General features: G+C 37.4%; 1 protein-coding gene across 16 annotated transcripts in view; it reads left to right on the forward strand.

The window, feature by feature from the left end:
- Positions 1-13518, forward strand: part of INPP4B (inositol polyphosphate-4-phosphatase type II B) — a 266205-nt gene that overhangs the window by 165646 nt on the left and 87041 nt on the right. For all 16 annotated transcript variants that reach the window (XR_012580530.1, XM_074541858.1, XM_074541860.1 and 13 more), the window contains 2 exons: positions 3451-3663; positions 7978-8122. Coding sequence is in view for 15 of the 16 variants with exons in the window: in XM_074541858.1 (XP_074397959.1) it covers positions 3451-3663; positions 7978-8122 (358 nt within the window). In the remaining variant the exon portion in view is untranslated. The remainder of the gene's footprint in view (positions 1-3450; positions 3664-7977; positions 8123-13518) is intronic.

Below are 13518 nucleotides of genomic sequence, written 5' to 3' on the forward strand. Positions count from 1 at the left end.
AGTGGTTGCTGAGGAATGTGCATTTCCTCTGCCATTTGCCTCTAGACAGGAGGAGGGGATGATTTCAGAGGCAGGCAGCCATGGTACTAAAGCACTGCTTGAACCATGGCTCGCTGGAGACTCTGGCTATAAAAAAGGGACAAAAAAGACAATTCATTCAGTTTGCTAAAGTCTTAGGTATTTTACATTTATAGCTGGTGACTTAGTTGAGTGTGTTCATATCAGCTTTTCAGGACCAGGATTAAGTTGCTAGTGCATGAGCTCAGATTCCCAGAAGAAGGAGTCTCACCCCATGTACTCCTTGGATGTCTGTCTAGCCTTCACCTTTTGCTTGGAAGAGACAAATCCAGTTGTCTGAACAACTGCAGCAGGAGTGGTTCAATACCTGCTTCCCTGTCTATTACCAAATGCACTCTTAGGAAAAGGTGGATAATAGACAAATAGGGTGGATTGCTGAGGAAGCAAGTGTGCTGGGACAGCTGCTTGTAAAGAGGGGAAGAGAGACCAAGAAACAGCTTCAGGAAAGGGAAATACAATTTCAAAGCCCTAAACTCAGTGAACCCACACAATACTGAAATTAGATCCCTCATGGTTAATTCAAAGCCTTATATTGCTGTCTTGAAATATTCTGTCTGTATAGTCTGGTACGGTACTGGAGAACCAAGACTACCAGGAGTGTTCCTGCTTGTATTTAACACAGAGTACCACATGCTCTGCTGTGTATAATTACATGATATCTGCTTGTGCTCCTGAGGCATATGTAGTGCTTTGCTATTCCATCTTTCCTGCACTTTTTATATGTAAAAAATAAATGCTCTTATGGTTTAACTGGATAGATATTTAGAAATTAAACATCTGTTTGAAGTCATAAAAATGATTTGCCTGGTGATTAAATTCTGCAAGTTTATTAAAAAACATATCACTTGATATATATAAGAATTCTTTCTATAATTATTAGGTAGCAGTGAGTAAATCTGAATTATCAATAATGTGAATTACATTTAAGTGTTCATGTTGGAAATGGAAGGACTGGCTGCATGGATTGAAAGTGGAAAATTAAATCAAATAATTCCACTGCTGCTTCTTAAAAGGAGCTTATTTTCTCCTATTAAGCATCTCCATATATAATTTACAGTTTACTGTAGTGTTTTCCTGAGACTAACCTTTTATCATCACTTTTTGTTAGTTGATTAAGGAAGCCTTTAGCTATCGACAAGTGTATCAGCATTTGCAGCTTGCAGAAGGCTTGATAAATTAATTTTCCAGCTATGCCTATCTTTTTTTTGCAGAAATACTCTTTAGTAGAGTATCTGAAAGAATTTGCAGAGTTTTTATTTCTTTGTATAGACTGGTTTTGTGATTTCAGTGCAATTTCATAAATACTGATGTTCTGCAAATTTAGCTGTACTGAGCTGTTAGAAAGTGAAGTTAAAACATAGACTGCTGTTAAACCAATGGGATCTCTGAATGGAATTTAATTACAGAATTATTTTGTTACTGCATGAAAAATGGAGTCGCACTTCTGTACTGATTTTCTTTTAAAAACTAAATTTCCCTATAAAATATTTCTATATAATTATATTACTTAAACTTTGCAGTCCTAGTGGGCATTATTTACATCAAGCTATCCAATTCTCATATTTTTTTGAAATGTAAAGTTCTTTTGAGTGTTATTCTGAACCAGAAACCTGAAATTTTCTCAAACAGACATTGTGGGGGAGATAGATATGAAACCTCAGCAAAACCATGATATTGCTGTTTTTAAGGGTAGACAAGTAATGGAGTTTCAACTCTCTTGCTATGGAACTGTAGAAGAGTGTTGAAGAGGAGCTTTGCTGTTACCACACAACCCCTCAAATCTCATTGTGCCATGGTAAGGCAAAGAATGGTGGGGTGTGATAGCACTATTCCCCAAAGACTAAGTCATTCTCCAGGCATGCACCATCTGGGTTGGAAATGTAGAAAACTGAAATTGTCCTGCAGAGCAATTCAGGACAACGAGGAGACAGTCCTGAGAAAACTGTTAAAAAATGGCCTTTCCCTCAGGCACCAAGTTAGTAATGAGGAGAAGGAATGGGTCTGGTAATATTGCCAGGGAGATGAGTAGTGTTGCCAAGTCTAAAGAATCCCAAGTCAGGTCTGATTTTGGTTTTAAAAAATCAATAATTTTTCTTAGATGTGCCTGCAGTTCTTATTTTTAGAACTGTAGAGATTTATTTGGAGTAAAATTTTCAGCCCCTCCATGTGAAACGATTCAGAAAGTATTTTTTTGGTAAACATAATGAAAATGGGAAAGGTAGAAACTTCTCATTTAAGTACCTCACCTAGCAGCTGGAGCCTTAAGAAAACCTTTAATTTTTTAGAGCCTTTCTGTCTTAAATATCTGTAAACTTTTGAGAGGGTCTTGAGACAGGAAGGCAAGAAAAAGAAGTTGAGTAGGAGTGGGTACAAAAGATGAACAGGTAGTATGAAGAAGGGATAGGATAAAAAGTGCAGAAACTGGGAGAAAAGACTTCCAGGAATCTTCTCAGGAGTTCCAGGGAGGTGCTGGCACTTGACACTTGTTTGTTTTGGGGTTTTTTTGGCTACTTTTCCCTCCAGTTTTTGCATAAGCAGCACATAAGGGCTGAACAGAGCTTGGCTGGGCAACCCTCATTTCTGGCATTTCCTGCTGGTTGAGGCTGGATCTACAGCCTCTTATCTACATATCTTCCCACATCCCTGTTTAATTAAGATTGTGTGCACAAAGGCATACTTGCCTTGTTGAGGTGGAAGGGAGATGCATAATGCAGGGAGGTTGAAGGATTTAGAAAATACGGTAAAATGCCAGCTGTAACAGTCAACATAGAAAAATGATACAGAGGTTGAATAGCATCTTCAGAAGACCCGAGAAGACAACTTCAGAGTGTCCTTTCTTTAAAATATACACAAAATCAAGCTTGAAATCAGGTGTCACCTACCATGATATCTGGGTTGACACCTACCAGTAGTAAAATTTATCTGTGGAAACACTGCTTTTGCAGATACTGCTATTTCAGCATTGTAGAGTGGTGGGTTTTATTTAGAGAGATTATTGAACTGGTTAATTGTGTTTTATCTTAAACTTATTCAGAAATTATCATGCTGTGGTTGGTTACTCTTGGAGGTGGTTCTTGTTGAGGCTTGCCTCTGAGGTGAAATTTGGAATTCAAATAAAATGTGAAAATATTATGATCTCTATGACAGATAATGTGCTCCTGTGTTAATCCCTAGAACACTGGGATTGTAGAATGTGATCTCTAAAACTCTTGAAATTTTCCTCAATATTTGTTGGCCTACTTTGTTTTCTGCCTTCCAGGCAGGCCTGAAACAAATACCTGCTCTGCCTAAGGATAATTCAGTGTTACACAGCTTTGCTGCCATACCACATTCTTTGGTCTAACCTTTCCATTCGTTTGGTTTTTTCCCTAGACGGAGTTATTTGTGCACACGTTCAAGGACCAGCTGGTGAGAAGTGCCCTTTTAGCACTGTACACGGCCCGGCCTGGCTGTGTGCTCAAGAAACCAGCTGTGTCCAGGAACAGTGCAGAGGAAGGGGCTGATGCGCAGCACCAGGATCATCCTGCTCACATCAAAAGGCAGGACTCCATACCCCATCATTCTGAGTATGATGAGGAGGAGTGGGTAAGTAGACAGTGAAACCTTACAAATTAGCATAAGCAAGCTCAAGCCCTCAGTGTCCTTGTCACATGTCATTGTAGGGGGGAAAGGGGTGCAAAACTGTAAAATTGTGCTTCTCAAATGCATCACAGATGCAGATTTTGAAGCTAAATTGCAAGGATTTGCCTAAGTACAGTGTGCTGCTCTGAGACTGCCTAGTTGTGCATAGAACAGTGAAGGTGTTGAGTGTATTCTTGCCCAGACAGAAGAATAGTCTTTATTCTTACTCGGGTTGGTTTTGCTAGTTGTGCAGATTTAAGGACTGGAACAGTATATGCTGTTCACAGGGAAATGTTCTTTTCTTCCCCACCCCATGCAACATCCCTCTCCAGCCCTCAGGCTGTAATCATTGAATTAACACTGTGTAATACACTGAATTAACCCTCAGCCCATTGCCCCTAGACTCTGTTGTTAGAAACTGTCTGAGGTTCTGTAAAAGAATTAAATACAATGTTTAGATTTTAACATTCTTAGCATATCTTTCAAAGATATGTATTATTTATATGGCTGAAATTTTATAAATCAATTATTTTGGTGGATGTCTTCTTAATAGATCTGTTACTTTATTTCATACGTACTCAAGCTATTTTTATTCAGTCCAGGCTCATGCTTTGAGTTCATCACTGTATTCTCATAGACGTAAAGGATGTCAGCATATTCATCTCTATTGTAAATAATTAATAACTTGTGCAAGCTATGGTATTCCACCTAAACTGTAATTTTTTTCCACACCAAAAATAAAGGAAGAAGAATATACTTCTTCTAGAAGAAAGGCAATTATTTCCAGACCCATGCATTAAGTAGTCATGAGATTTAAACAATAAATAACTCATTATTTCATTTCTCCTCCAGTTTTGGAGCCTTTAATTCACTTTTTCTTGTTTTCTCAACAACCTGAGGGGCTGGAATGGTGGCTCTTTCCTTGAACTAAAGCCAAAATGTTTGTTTTTAGCTGTTGAAACATTCAGAGATATAAATAACACAATAGTTTTTATAAAAGAGATAAATTTTGCACTGGAAAAAGTGGCACTTTGTGAAAGCTGCATTTTAATTTAGTACTGCAATTTAGCATCTCTGAAGAGAAGATAGCTTTGCTGTAATTCATAACTAAACAAAAAAAGCTGCCAGGTGCTTGGTCCTCACCTATTAAACTGCATAAGTGGGTCATTTTAAACAGTATTCATTTTTTTTCTGCTGAATTAGTAAAAATATCTTGATTCAAATTAAATGTATCTTTCACTGTTTTCTGAATTGAGCTGAGTCAGAGTCATTGTCAAACTTGAGACAGCATAAATTTTGGAGAAATTTTATGATTTTTTCTGCATTTGAATGGTTAAATTTTTCAGTTATTTCTGTCAGTAGAGGTGATAAATAATATGAGTTTTAATAATCAAATTGTGATTAGCACGATGGAAAGAGAAAGAATAAAGGCATGTAAAATTTGAAAAAAACACTTAATCCACTGTGAAACACAGTGAAAAGGGAAAAACTTTAATATATGTTGCTTTGTATGCACAAGGCTCTATCCTCCTTCGCTGTTGTAGGTTTTTTCCTCACTATTATCAGTACTAAGTGTTATAAGTACTATTATAAGTACTTGTGTTACATTTTGCAGTTGGAACTTTAGTTTTGCCTGAAATCTACATCCTTAAACAACTCTTTAAGCTGACCCTTGAAGCAGGCCACGGGAGTGTTAATCATGCACATTACTTAAGATATTTCCTTTATCTCTGAACAGAGCTCAAAAAGGCCTTAAGGAAATATCTGAATATCCACTGAAATGAAGGAGACACAGCATCTTCAGAGTGCTTGGACGTGCAGATGCTGTGTCATACGTGGCACAAGTAAAGCACACAACTGAAGTGGTGTGTATGGAGGGACAAGAAGTGACTGAGGAGCTCTGTGGTGAATTCAGAAAGGCTGAGAATCCTTTAAAAACAGAAACAGCCTCTGGGACTACACTGGCTGGCAATGTTTAGAAGGAAGACCTCCAGTCAGGTGCAGTGACAAAAAGGAGTGTCCATTCTTGCTCTCTGAAATGAGGAAGGTGTCCTAATTTTTAATGACACTTTCTGATCAGATGGAAATTAATTACAATTTTTTCAGTTGGATGAATGAAAGTGAATTATTTTACAGGTTCATTTTTAATTGTCCTAGGAGAGGTGCCCAGCTTTCACTGATGCCAAGGCCTGCCTTTCCATCTTTTCATCTGCTTAAGAAGATGAAAGGTCAGTGCTAGGCTACAGGAAAATATTCTGAAAATAGTAAAAGATGACAATAAGAAGTGGATTCATTTCTTCTCATGGAGAATCATAGAAGCCACTTGATTTGCAGTGATGGGAAACTGCAGTTTTACTTGAAAATTGTTCCTGCCAAACTGCAGAATTTCAACAGCCTTCTTAGATAAATGTGACTGCCTTTGGTGCAGACAGAATAACATCTCAATGAATGATAAATAGATGCCTCTACATTTTCTATCTGCCCACAATCCCAGGAACCTCCTATGTGGAGAAAAGGGGCTGTGAAACAGGCCCTTGCTCCCTCTCAGTTGCTTGTAAATAAAAAAGCCAGATACATGATAATAAGAGTGAGCTTTCTGTCAACAGATGTTCATGAATTTCGCTTCTAAACCCTCAGGGAATGTTTGTGGAAATATTGTATAGAAATCATCTCAATGCTGGGTTAATAGTTGGTTTGAAAAAAGTGCTCTTTCCAATGTGAAACAAGGGCTCATATTTGTTTGCTTGTGCAATAACTCCAGATGCTCATTAAGAGCTTAATGCTTTTTTTGTGCAGGAATTAAGTTCCCCCATCACACAAAAGAAAAGGGAAATTAGATTGCTCCAACTTCTCTGAGCAACCTCACTTGCATATTCCTCAGCAACTTCAGTGACTGGAAGCTCTGAAGCTCCCTTATACTCTGGAGGATTCTACATAGAATCCTTCTCCCCAGAATTATGCTTGTGGGCGGTAAAAATCAGTAGTTTCACACATATTGTAAATGCTTTTTCAGGATTGCTTGAAGTGCATACAGGAGGAAACTTTTGAAGGAATCTATACCTGCCCTCAGTCTTTTGTGTCCTCGGGAGGAGGGAGCAGGGCATAAGATAAGATGATAAGATCCCTCTAGTCAGACTGAAGTGAGGCATATAGTTGAAAAGCAACATTAGATTTAAATGTTTGCCTTAGCTGTAGCTCTAGATTTGCCTCCACTCAAAATCCAAGGGTTGCCATTTATATGAAACTATGCTATTTCTCTGAGTTCTCAGTTTTCTTTAACGTTCTCTCTTGGTATTTTTGCAACTTCGTTTTTCTGCCTGAAGACCTGACAAATACATTATGCTTCTGGCTCTGTAAAATACAAACCAAAGCAGTGATGTTAAATTCCCATTTTTAACCCTCAAGCCAACTCTGGTTACTCTGCAATACTTTCAGAATGACTCAGCATTGAAACATGTACTTGGAGAGGAGAGGGTGGTTTCTGTGGGTTTGTTATGGTTTGGTTTTAGTCTGATTGCTTGTCTTGTCTACAGCCTCATTACTTGTATGGCTTGGTTTCTTCCTTCTTATTCAGTGCTGCAAAAGTAGGTGCAAAAGCTTTGATTTCTGCAGCATCCAGCACCTGAAGGGCCCTCCCTATATCTCTGATCCATAACAGCTCTTTCTTATGCTCCACATGATTTCTTTTCCTCTGTGCTTGTACAGAATTTTTTCTACCTCTCTATTACTTCCCTAATTCTTCTATTGTAAACTCAGTAAAGTGTGATGATTGCAGTTTATGTGAGAGGTGAGGAACAAAACTGAAATTGTGTCAGCTAATAAATATGCCATGACAGCAAGTTTCTCATTCTAGTCCTTGTATTTAACATTTTCTTCAGCAGAGTAACTGATGTGATAAAATACAGGATATGTTAAATTATCAAAAAGAGGTTATTAAACACTGTGACAAAACTGGCCCACACAAGGTTTCATTTGTCAAGCTTTGAGTGTGTCTGTACTCATAAGGTATCATTTAAATAGACAGTTCAATTCCTTGCTATTAGACCTGAAACTTTGTCTGCATTATGTCGAGTTTGAAGCACTTGTTCTCCAGTGTCTAAAACCATGAAAGTTTGGGTTCATTTATGCTGCAAGAGAATCTCCATGAAAAAGGCTCAGGTTGGTAATAGGCTGAAGGATGAGAGGAGCAGTCATATGCTAACATCATTAATAACTTACTATTGTCCCTTTTTGTTTTTTTTCTTCAGTAAAATGCAGTGATAATTCTGGTCTTTTCAGGACAGGGTGTGGGCCAACGTGGCAAAGAGTTTGAACTGCCTTATTGCCATGGTGGACAGGCTGCTTGAAAAGGACAACATCAGCAATATCAAAGAGGGTGAAAATGAGCCTTCAGCAGAAGATTGCAAGGTGTTGCATACAGGCGGTAAGCAACCCCTCCTAATTTTTTATTTTTTAGTCATTGACAAGAGTAAAAAAAAATTTGCACAGCTACAGAAAAGTCATCTAGAGAAGACTCCATAGTATCTTTGATGAGAGTGCTAATGACAAGGTTTACACATTTGTGGGAGGTTATTTATCAGAGTACAGCTTTAATGTGTGCTCAGACTGCTTGCCATGCTCAGTTGTTTGTGCTAGAGTGTAAACCTTTTGAAACTACAATCTTTTCTTTTTTAGGCGGAGGTAATTTAATTTACTTTAGATTTTACTTGTGTGTAGTATTTTGAGGAAAAAAAAAATTGGACTGTGTCTTACGCCATGGAAAACTTGTAAGGAAAGGTGAACATTCTGAATCAGCGTCATTCTCCTGCAAATGCTTCTGCTTTTCTGAGGTGATATACTGATTTTTATTTTCTGATTTGATAAAATCCATGTTTACCTGGATATAACTGTCAGCCTGTGTCAAAAGGTCAAGTGGAATAATTCAGTGGGATGATGTAAAGAAAATTTTGTGACAAGGGTCCTTGTCACCTTCTGATCTTCTCCTTCTCATCTTCTGATCTTCTTCTGATCTTCTGCTATGATTCATGTTTGCATTCTTGATGCATAGATTATATCTGCTTAATAAATCTAATGAGATTTTCTAGTCTGAAAGTGTGTTGCAATAAATGAAACAGATCCTTAGTGATAGTGGTGGTAGTCTTAATGCAAGGACATCAGAGCCAACCTTTGTGCCACTCTTCAGCTAAATAAATCAACTCCCCATACAAAACAACAAACCAACACAACTGCTTTATTTTACAGAGTTTTGTATAGTTTCAGCTTTCTTTTTTTTCATTGTGCATTTTATCCTGTGCCTTCCCTTACATGTTCTCCACTGAATTTAATTACATCATTTTATATAAAGAGTTTTAAAGTTATCAGTACTCACTTGTAATTTATTTCTTACACAACAAGAATTAAAATTACTTTTAAAGTTTTATGTCATTTGTGTAGTACTGGTGAGATCTGTGAATTCTGGTTGTAGTATTGATTTTTAATGCAGCTGTTACATCTGCATTTTACCAGTGTGAGAGGTTTATGCTGGAGTCCTGGCATCCTTGTTGTCAGTGCAAGATGTGTTGGACTTGATTTTGTATGATTTGTTCACAGAGCAACTTATTCCTTATCTGTTTGGTTCTCTAAGTTTGTCTACCAGGCATGTAATGTTAGACAGGAAGGTGATATAATCTCTGCTCTCTAGTGAAGGCTTGCAGGTGAAAAATATCAACACAGCTTTCTACACCTTTCCTGCCTTCCTCAGCGAAAGTACAAATATTTAACAGCTACGTAGGTGTAGTTTTGAACTTGGGAGAATCCTTGGATGGTGGACCTTTTACAGACTTTTACAGACTTTTCCATAATTTCCTTCACTCTCTTCAGCCCCCTGAGTATCTCCTCTGCTATACGCCATGTTATGGATTTAACCAGCACAGGCAAATGAAATATTGGTTACAACTTTTAGGTCACAAGCCAAAAACAAAAAAGGAAAAAGCAAAGTTGCATCATTTAAAGTACTGTAATAAGGCAGCCATCAACTCATCAAGTAGAATGAAAGGTAGCGCTTGCTTAGCAATAATGATAATGGTGATGGTTAGAAAATTTTAGATGAGTTTCATCCAGCTGAGAAGTTGTCTTCTGGAGCTGGTGGGCCAAAGACACAAAAAATATCCAACTGCTGTGATGCTGGAATAAATTCTTGCTTTTTTCTTCATTTCAGAGCCATCCCTATTTCTCTTGAATAAGTACAGGCGTCCTTCAGTGACAGCAGTGCTTTCGTTGAGCTGTCCTGAAAGTTCTGTAACACTCCCTCACATGAGAGCTGCAGAGATTTGTGGGGCAAACTGCTGTGTTTTCATGTTCTTTTTGAGTAAGACATCGTTTTAGGAATGCCTTGGACAGTTTATAGGACTTTCAAGGTCATATAGAGATGGAGACGTTTTAAAATTGCTTTCTTTTATAGGACTAACTTGAAAGATGGAGCTTTCCGAAGAGCTTTCCAGGTGTGTGCCAAAGTTGGTTCCCTAATGATTTTCAAAACTTTGGGGCCAGAATTTTTCATGCTTGATTTCTCTATGAGAGTGTGGGTGTAGATGTTTGTTTTTCTCTGCATCTCCCTCTCTGAAATTTAGCATGAAACCCTAAGGGTGCACTGTGAAGCAACTACACAGAGGTTGAGATTCCAAGTTTACAGTTACAAATTTGGCTTTAATTGAGCTTCATTTTAAACTTGAAGCCTGATTATGAGTTCACAGCATTTTCCTAGATACAAAATCACACTGTGTATGCCCATAGATACATTTCTAAAATAACAGACTTTTGCACTACTTAAAATTCACAAACATGACATAAATGAAAAGCTTGCCACATCTTGCTTATATATTATACATAATTTGAGCATATTTGAGCATAATGCATTTCTTTAATACTACAAATATATGGGCACAGATTGATCTTTGAGTCTGAAACTGCTTTAGTTAATACTCAGAGAAATTGGGCTGCTTTTGTAAGAAAAAAGAATGCAGAGTTTTGAACAAAATAATAACAAATATGCCTTGAAGTATGAGATGAAATTTTTGCTTATTTAGTGAACCTGACTGATTTTTTGTAGCATATAGCAATGAAAAACCTTTCAAAAAATGCACATCTGTTCATTCTAGATGATAGAAAATATTATGAAATATTTTGATGCAATAGCATCTTCATATAAATTTAGATATTGTTGTAACATATATTCATAGTTTCCTAAAGTAGGTTGATATTTGCAGTCTCAGTGACTATGGCGTTGTGTGATCTTACTCTTTTTTTTTTCAAACACGTTTATATTTGTTGTTTGGAATCTTTGTAATTGGAGATACTGGAGCATTTTTTTCCTGTACTTTGCCTTTCAATGTGAATTATACCTTCCTTAGCCTTAACTTTTCATGCAGTCTGACCTTTGAGTGTATTCTAAAGACTGAATTTGAGTTACAGTTACCAAGGTAACATGCTATGGTTTCATCAGTTGCAGGATTATGAATCCTCTGCAGGATAAATCCGGAAGAGTTAAAGGATTTTTAAGGAGAGGGGTTTTTTTGTTGTTCTTCTAACTCTAGTCTGGTTTGCCTTGGAGAAATATGTGACAACATTAACTTCTTTTCACTTTTGCCTTTTCGTTTTCCATGAGAGTTGGGATGTGAAAGGCTGTCCTGCAGCATTAGAGGTGCCAGTGGAACGCAGCAGTTGGCTCTTGCGCTTGCACAGCCGCTGACAGATGTCTGTGTTTGGCTGCTCAATGTGGCTGTTGTTTCTGTCTGCTTCTCGTGCATCCCGTCAGAGCTCCCACCCAGCCATTCCCTCGCTGCCTCTGGGTGAGGACTCCCCCATTTGATACACACAGGATCCACCTATCATCACAAACAATTTGAGTTGCCAGTGTGATTGCACCTCGATTTTGCCTTTAAGTGAATTATGGAATCATGAGCTCTGTGAACTGGCCTTTGATAACCTTCAGCATAGGTTTGCAAAGAGCACCTGGGGAACATTGCCACATTTCCTAGCTGGAATTACAGGAAACCTCTGTTCATACTCACATTGCTAAAGACATATGTGGGTTTACTTTTCTTGTATTATCTCATACCTAGATATAGTATAGTTGGGGACTAATATAAGATATAGATATAGTATATAGATATAGTTGGGGACTATATAAGTATATAGATATAGTTGGGGACTATATAAGTTTAGACTCAAAATTTTTGACTTTCATTGCCCTGGGGATGGGGACTGCATCCTTTCATTGCATCCCTTCCAATGCAGGCTGGTAGAAGTGGGAAATAAAGCCATGTTCTGTGGGAAATAAAGCCGTGTTCTAGTTTTATTTGAATCTTCAGAAAAGCTTTTATTATAAAATATTGTTTAGTCATGAAGATGAAAATTTTTTCTGTGGTCTGTGTCCTTGAGTAGCAGACATAATTTATTTAGAGCAGTCACATGTGAAAAGCTTTCTCTTTCCTTCCTCTTCCTCACATTTTTCCTTCCTTTTCTTTGAAGCTTGTTTTTACATAAGTTTTACTTATGCTTTTTTTCCCCCTTTTTCCCTCTCTTCTGTGTCATTCTTTTCTTTTTGATAGGATCCTTATCTGGGCTGAATGTAACCCAGCAATGCAAGACAATCCCCTTCAGCAGTACTTTCTCTAAGTACTTTGGCTAAAAACAGAAGCTGAAAAATATGTAAGGGAAAGACTATTTAACTGAATCAACAAACTAAAACAAGATATAAGAATATTTAGTTGCACAGCATTCACAGAACCTTCGTATGTTTAAAGTGTATTAGATTTTCTTAGCTTTGTCTTTTATTACCTTTGTCTTCTCTTTCTGTTTTCACTCTAAGCATGCTGAGATGCTCATGTATGTATTATTGGATGGTTTTGGGTTTAGCTATTAATCCATGTGACAGTGGAGAAAATCTTGGATGGTTGCAGTGGAATAATAAATCCCAAGAATTCCAAACTTCTGGACACCCAAACTGTGCAAAGCAAACTGCTACCTTTAAGTGCAGGAACACCAGGAAATCTTATTCAGGTTTTTATTGTTCCTGCAAGAACTGCTGCAGCATTATGAGTACAAAGCCTCCTCCTTTTTCAAAGAGCTTAGCCCTCAGCTGGAGTTCAGCTGAGCTCCAAGAGCTGCATGGCAAAATAAAGAAATAAGGCACTGACCTTTTTATGGTGCAAAGTTGAATATGTGCAATCTTCTGTCTTTTTAAACCTCCCTTTAAAAAAAAAACACATTAATTCAAAGACTGTTCCTTTCCTAAGTCAGTAAAATCAAATTCTGTGTTAATTATTTCATGCTGATTTTAGGGATTTACTGCTGCTGTGTTGATTGGTTGGTTTGATTTGCCTGCCTTTTTCATTAAAACAGAGTTTGTCTAATGATCACTTTGTGATATAAAGACAACTCATTTATGTTCTTTTACCTCTATTATTTCAATTCTGTCATGGAATATTTTTATGATCAGGTAGCAAGTGATTAATTTAAGTGAAACGTTACCTCGTGGGTATCTGCTGTTACATTTATATGTCACATTTATATTTGTATTTCTTACATTTGTATGTCTGTAGTGCCCCCCTTTGCTTTAAGGGCACAACATTATGCATTCTTCTGCTTTTTCTTTAAGGTTTGGTTTTTAAACTTCATACCATTCAAGTTTTGAAGTGACTTAAAGCCATTTATGGATTTTAGGTGGCACAAATAGCAGTGACAAAATTGGCTTTTTTAATCTGTTGCTAGGGCTAAAGGAGATAAGGAGTACTATGCTGAAGCATCCTTTTTGGTTACCAGCATATTTTAATGATCATT

Source organism: Zonotrichia albicollis, chromosome 5, assembly GCF_047830755.1.
Source record: "Zonotrichia albicollis isolate bZonAlb1 chromosome 5, bZonAlb1.hap1, whole genome shotgun sequence".
NCBI lineage: Eukaryota > Metazoa > Chordata > Aves > Passeriformes > Passerellidae > Zonotrichia > Zonotrichia albicollis.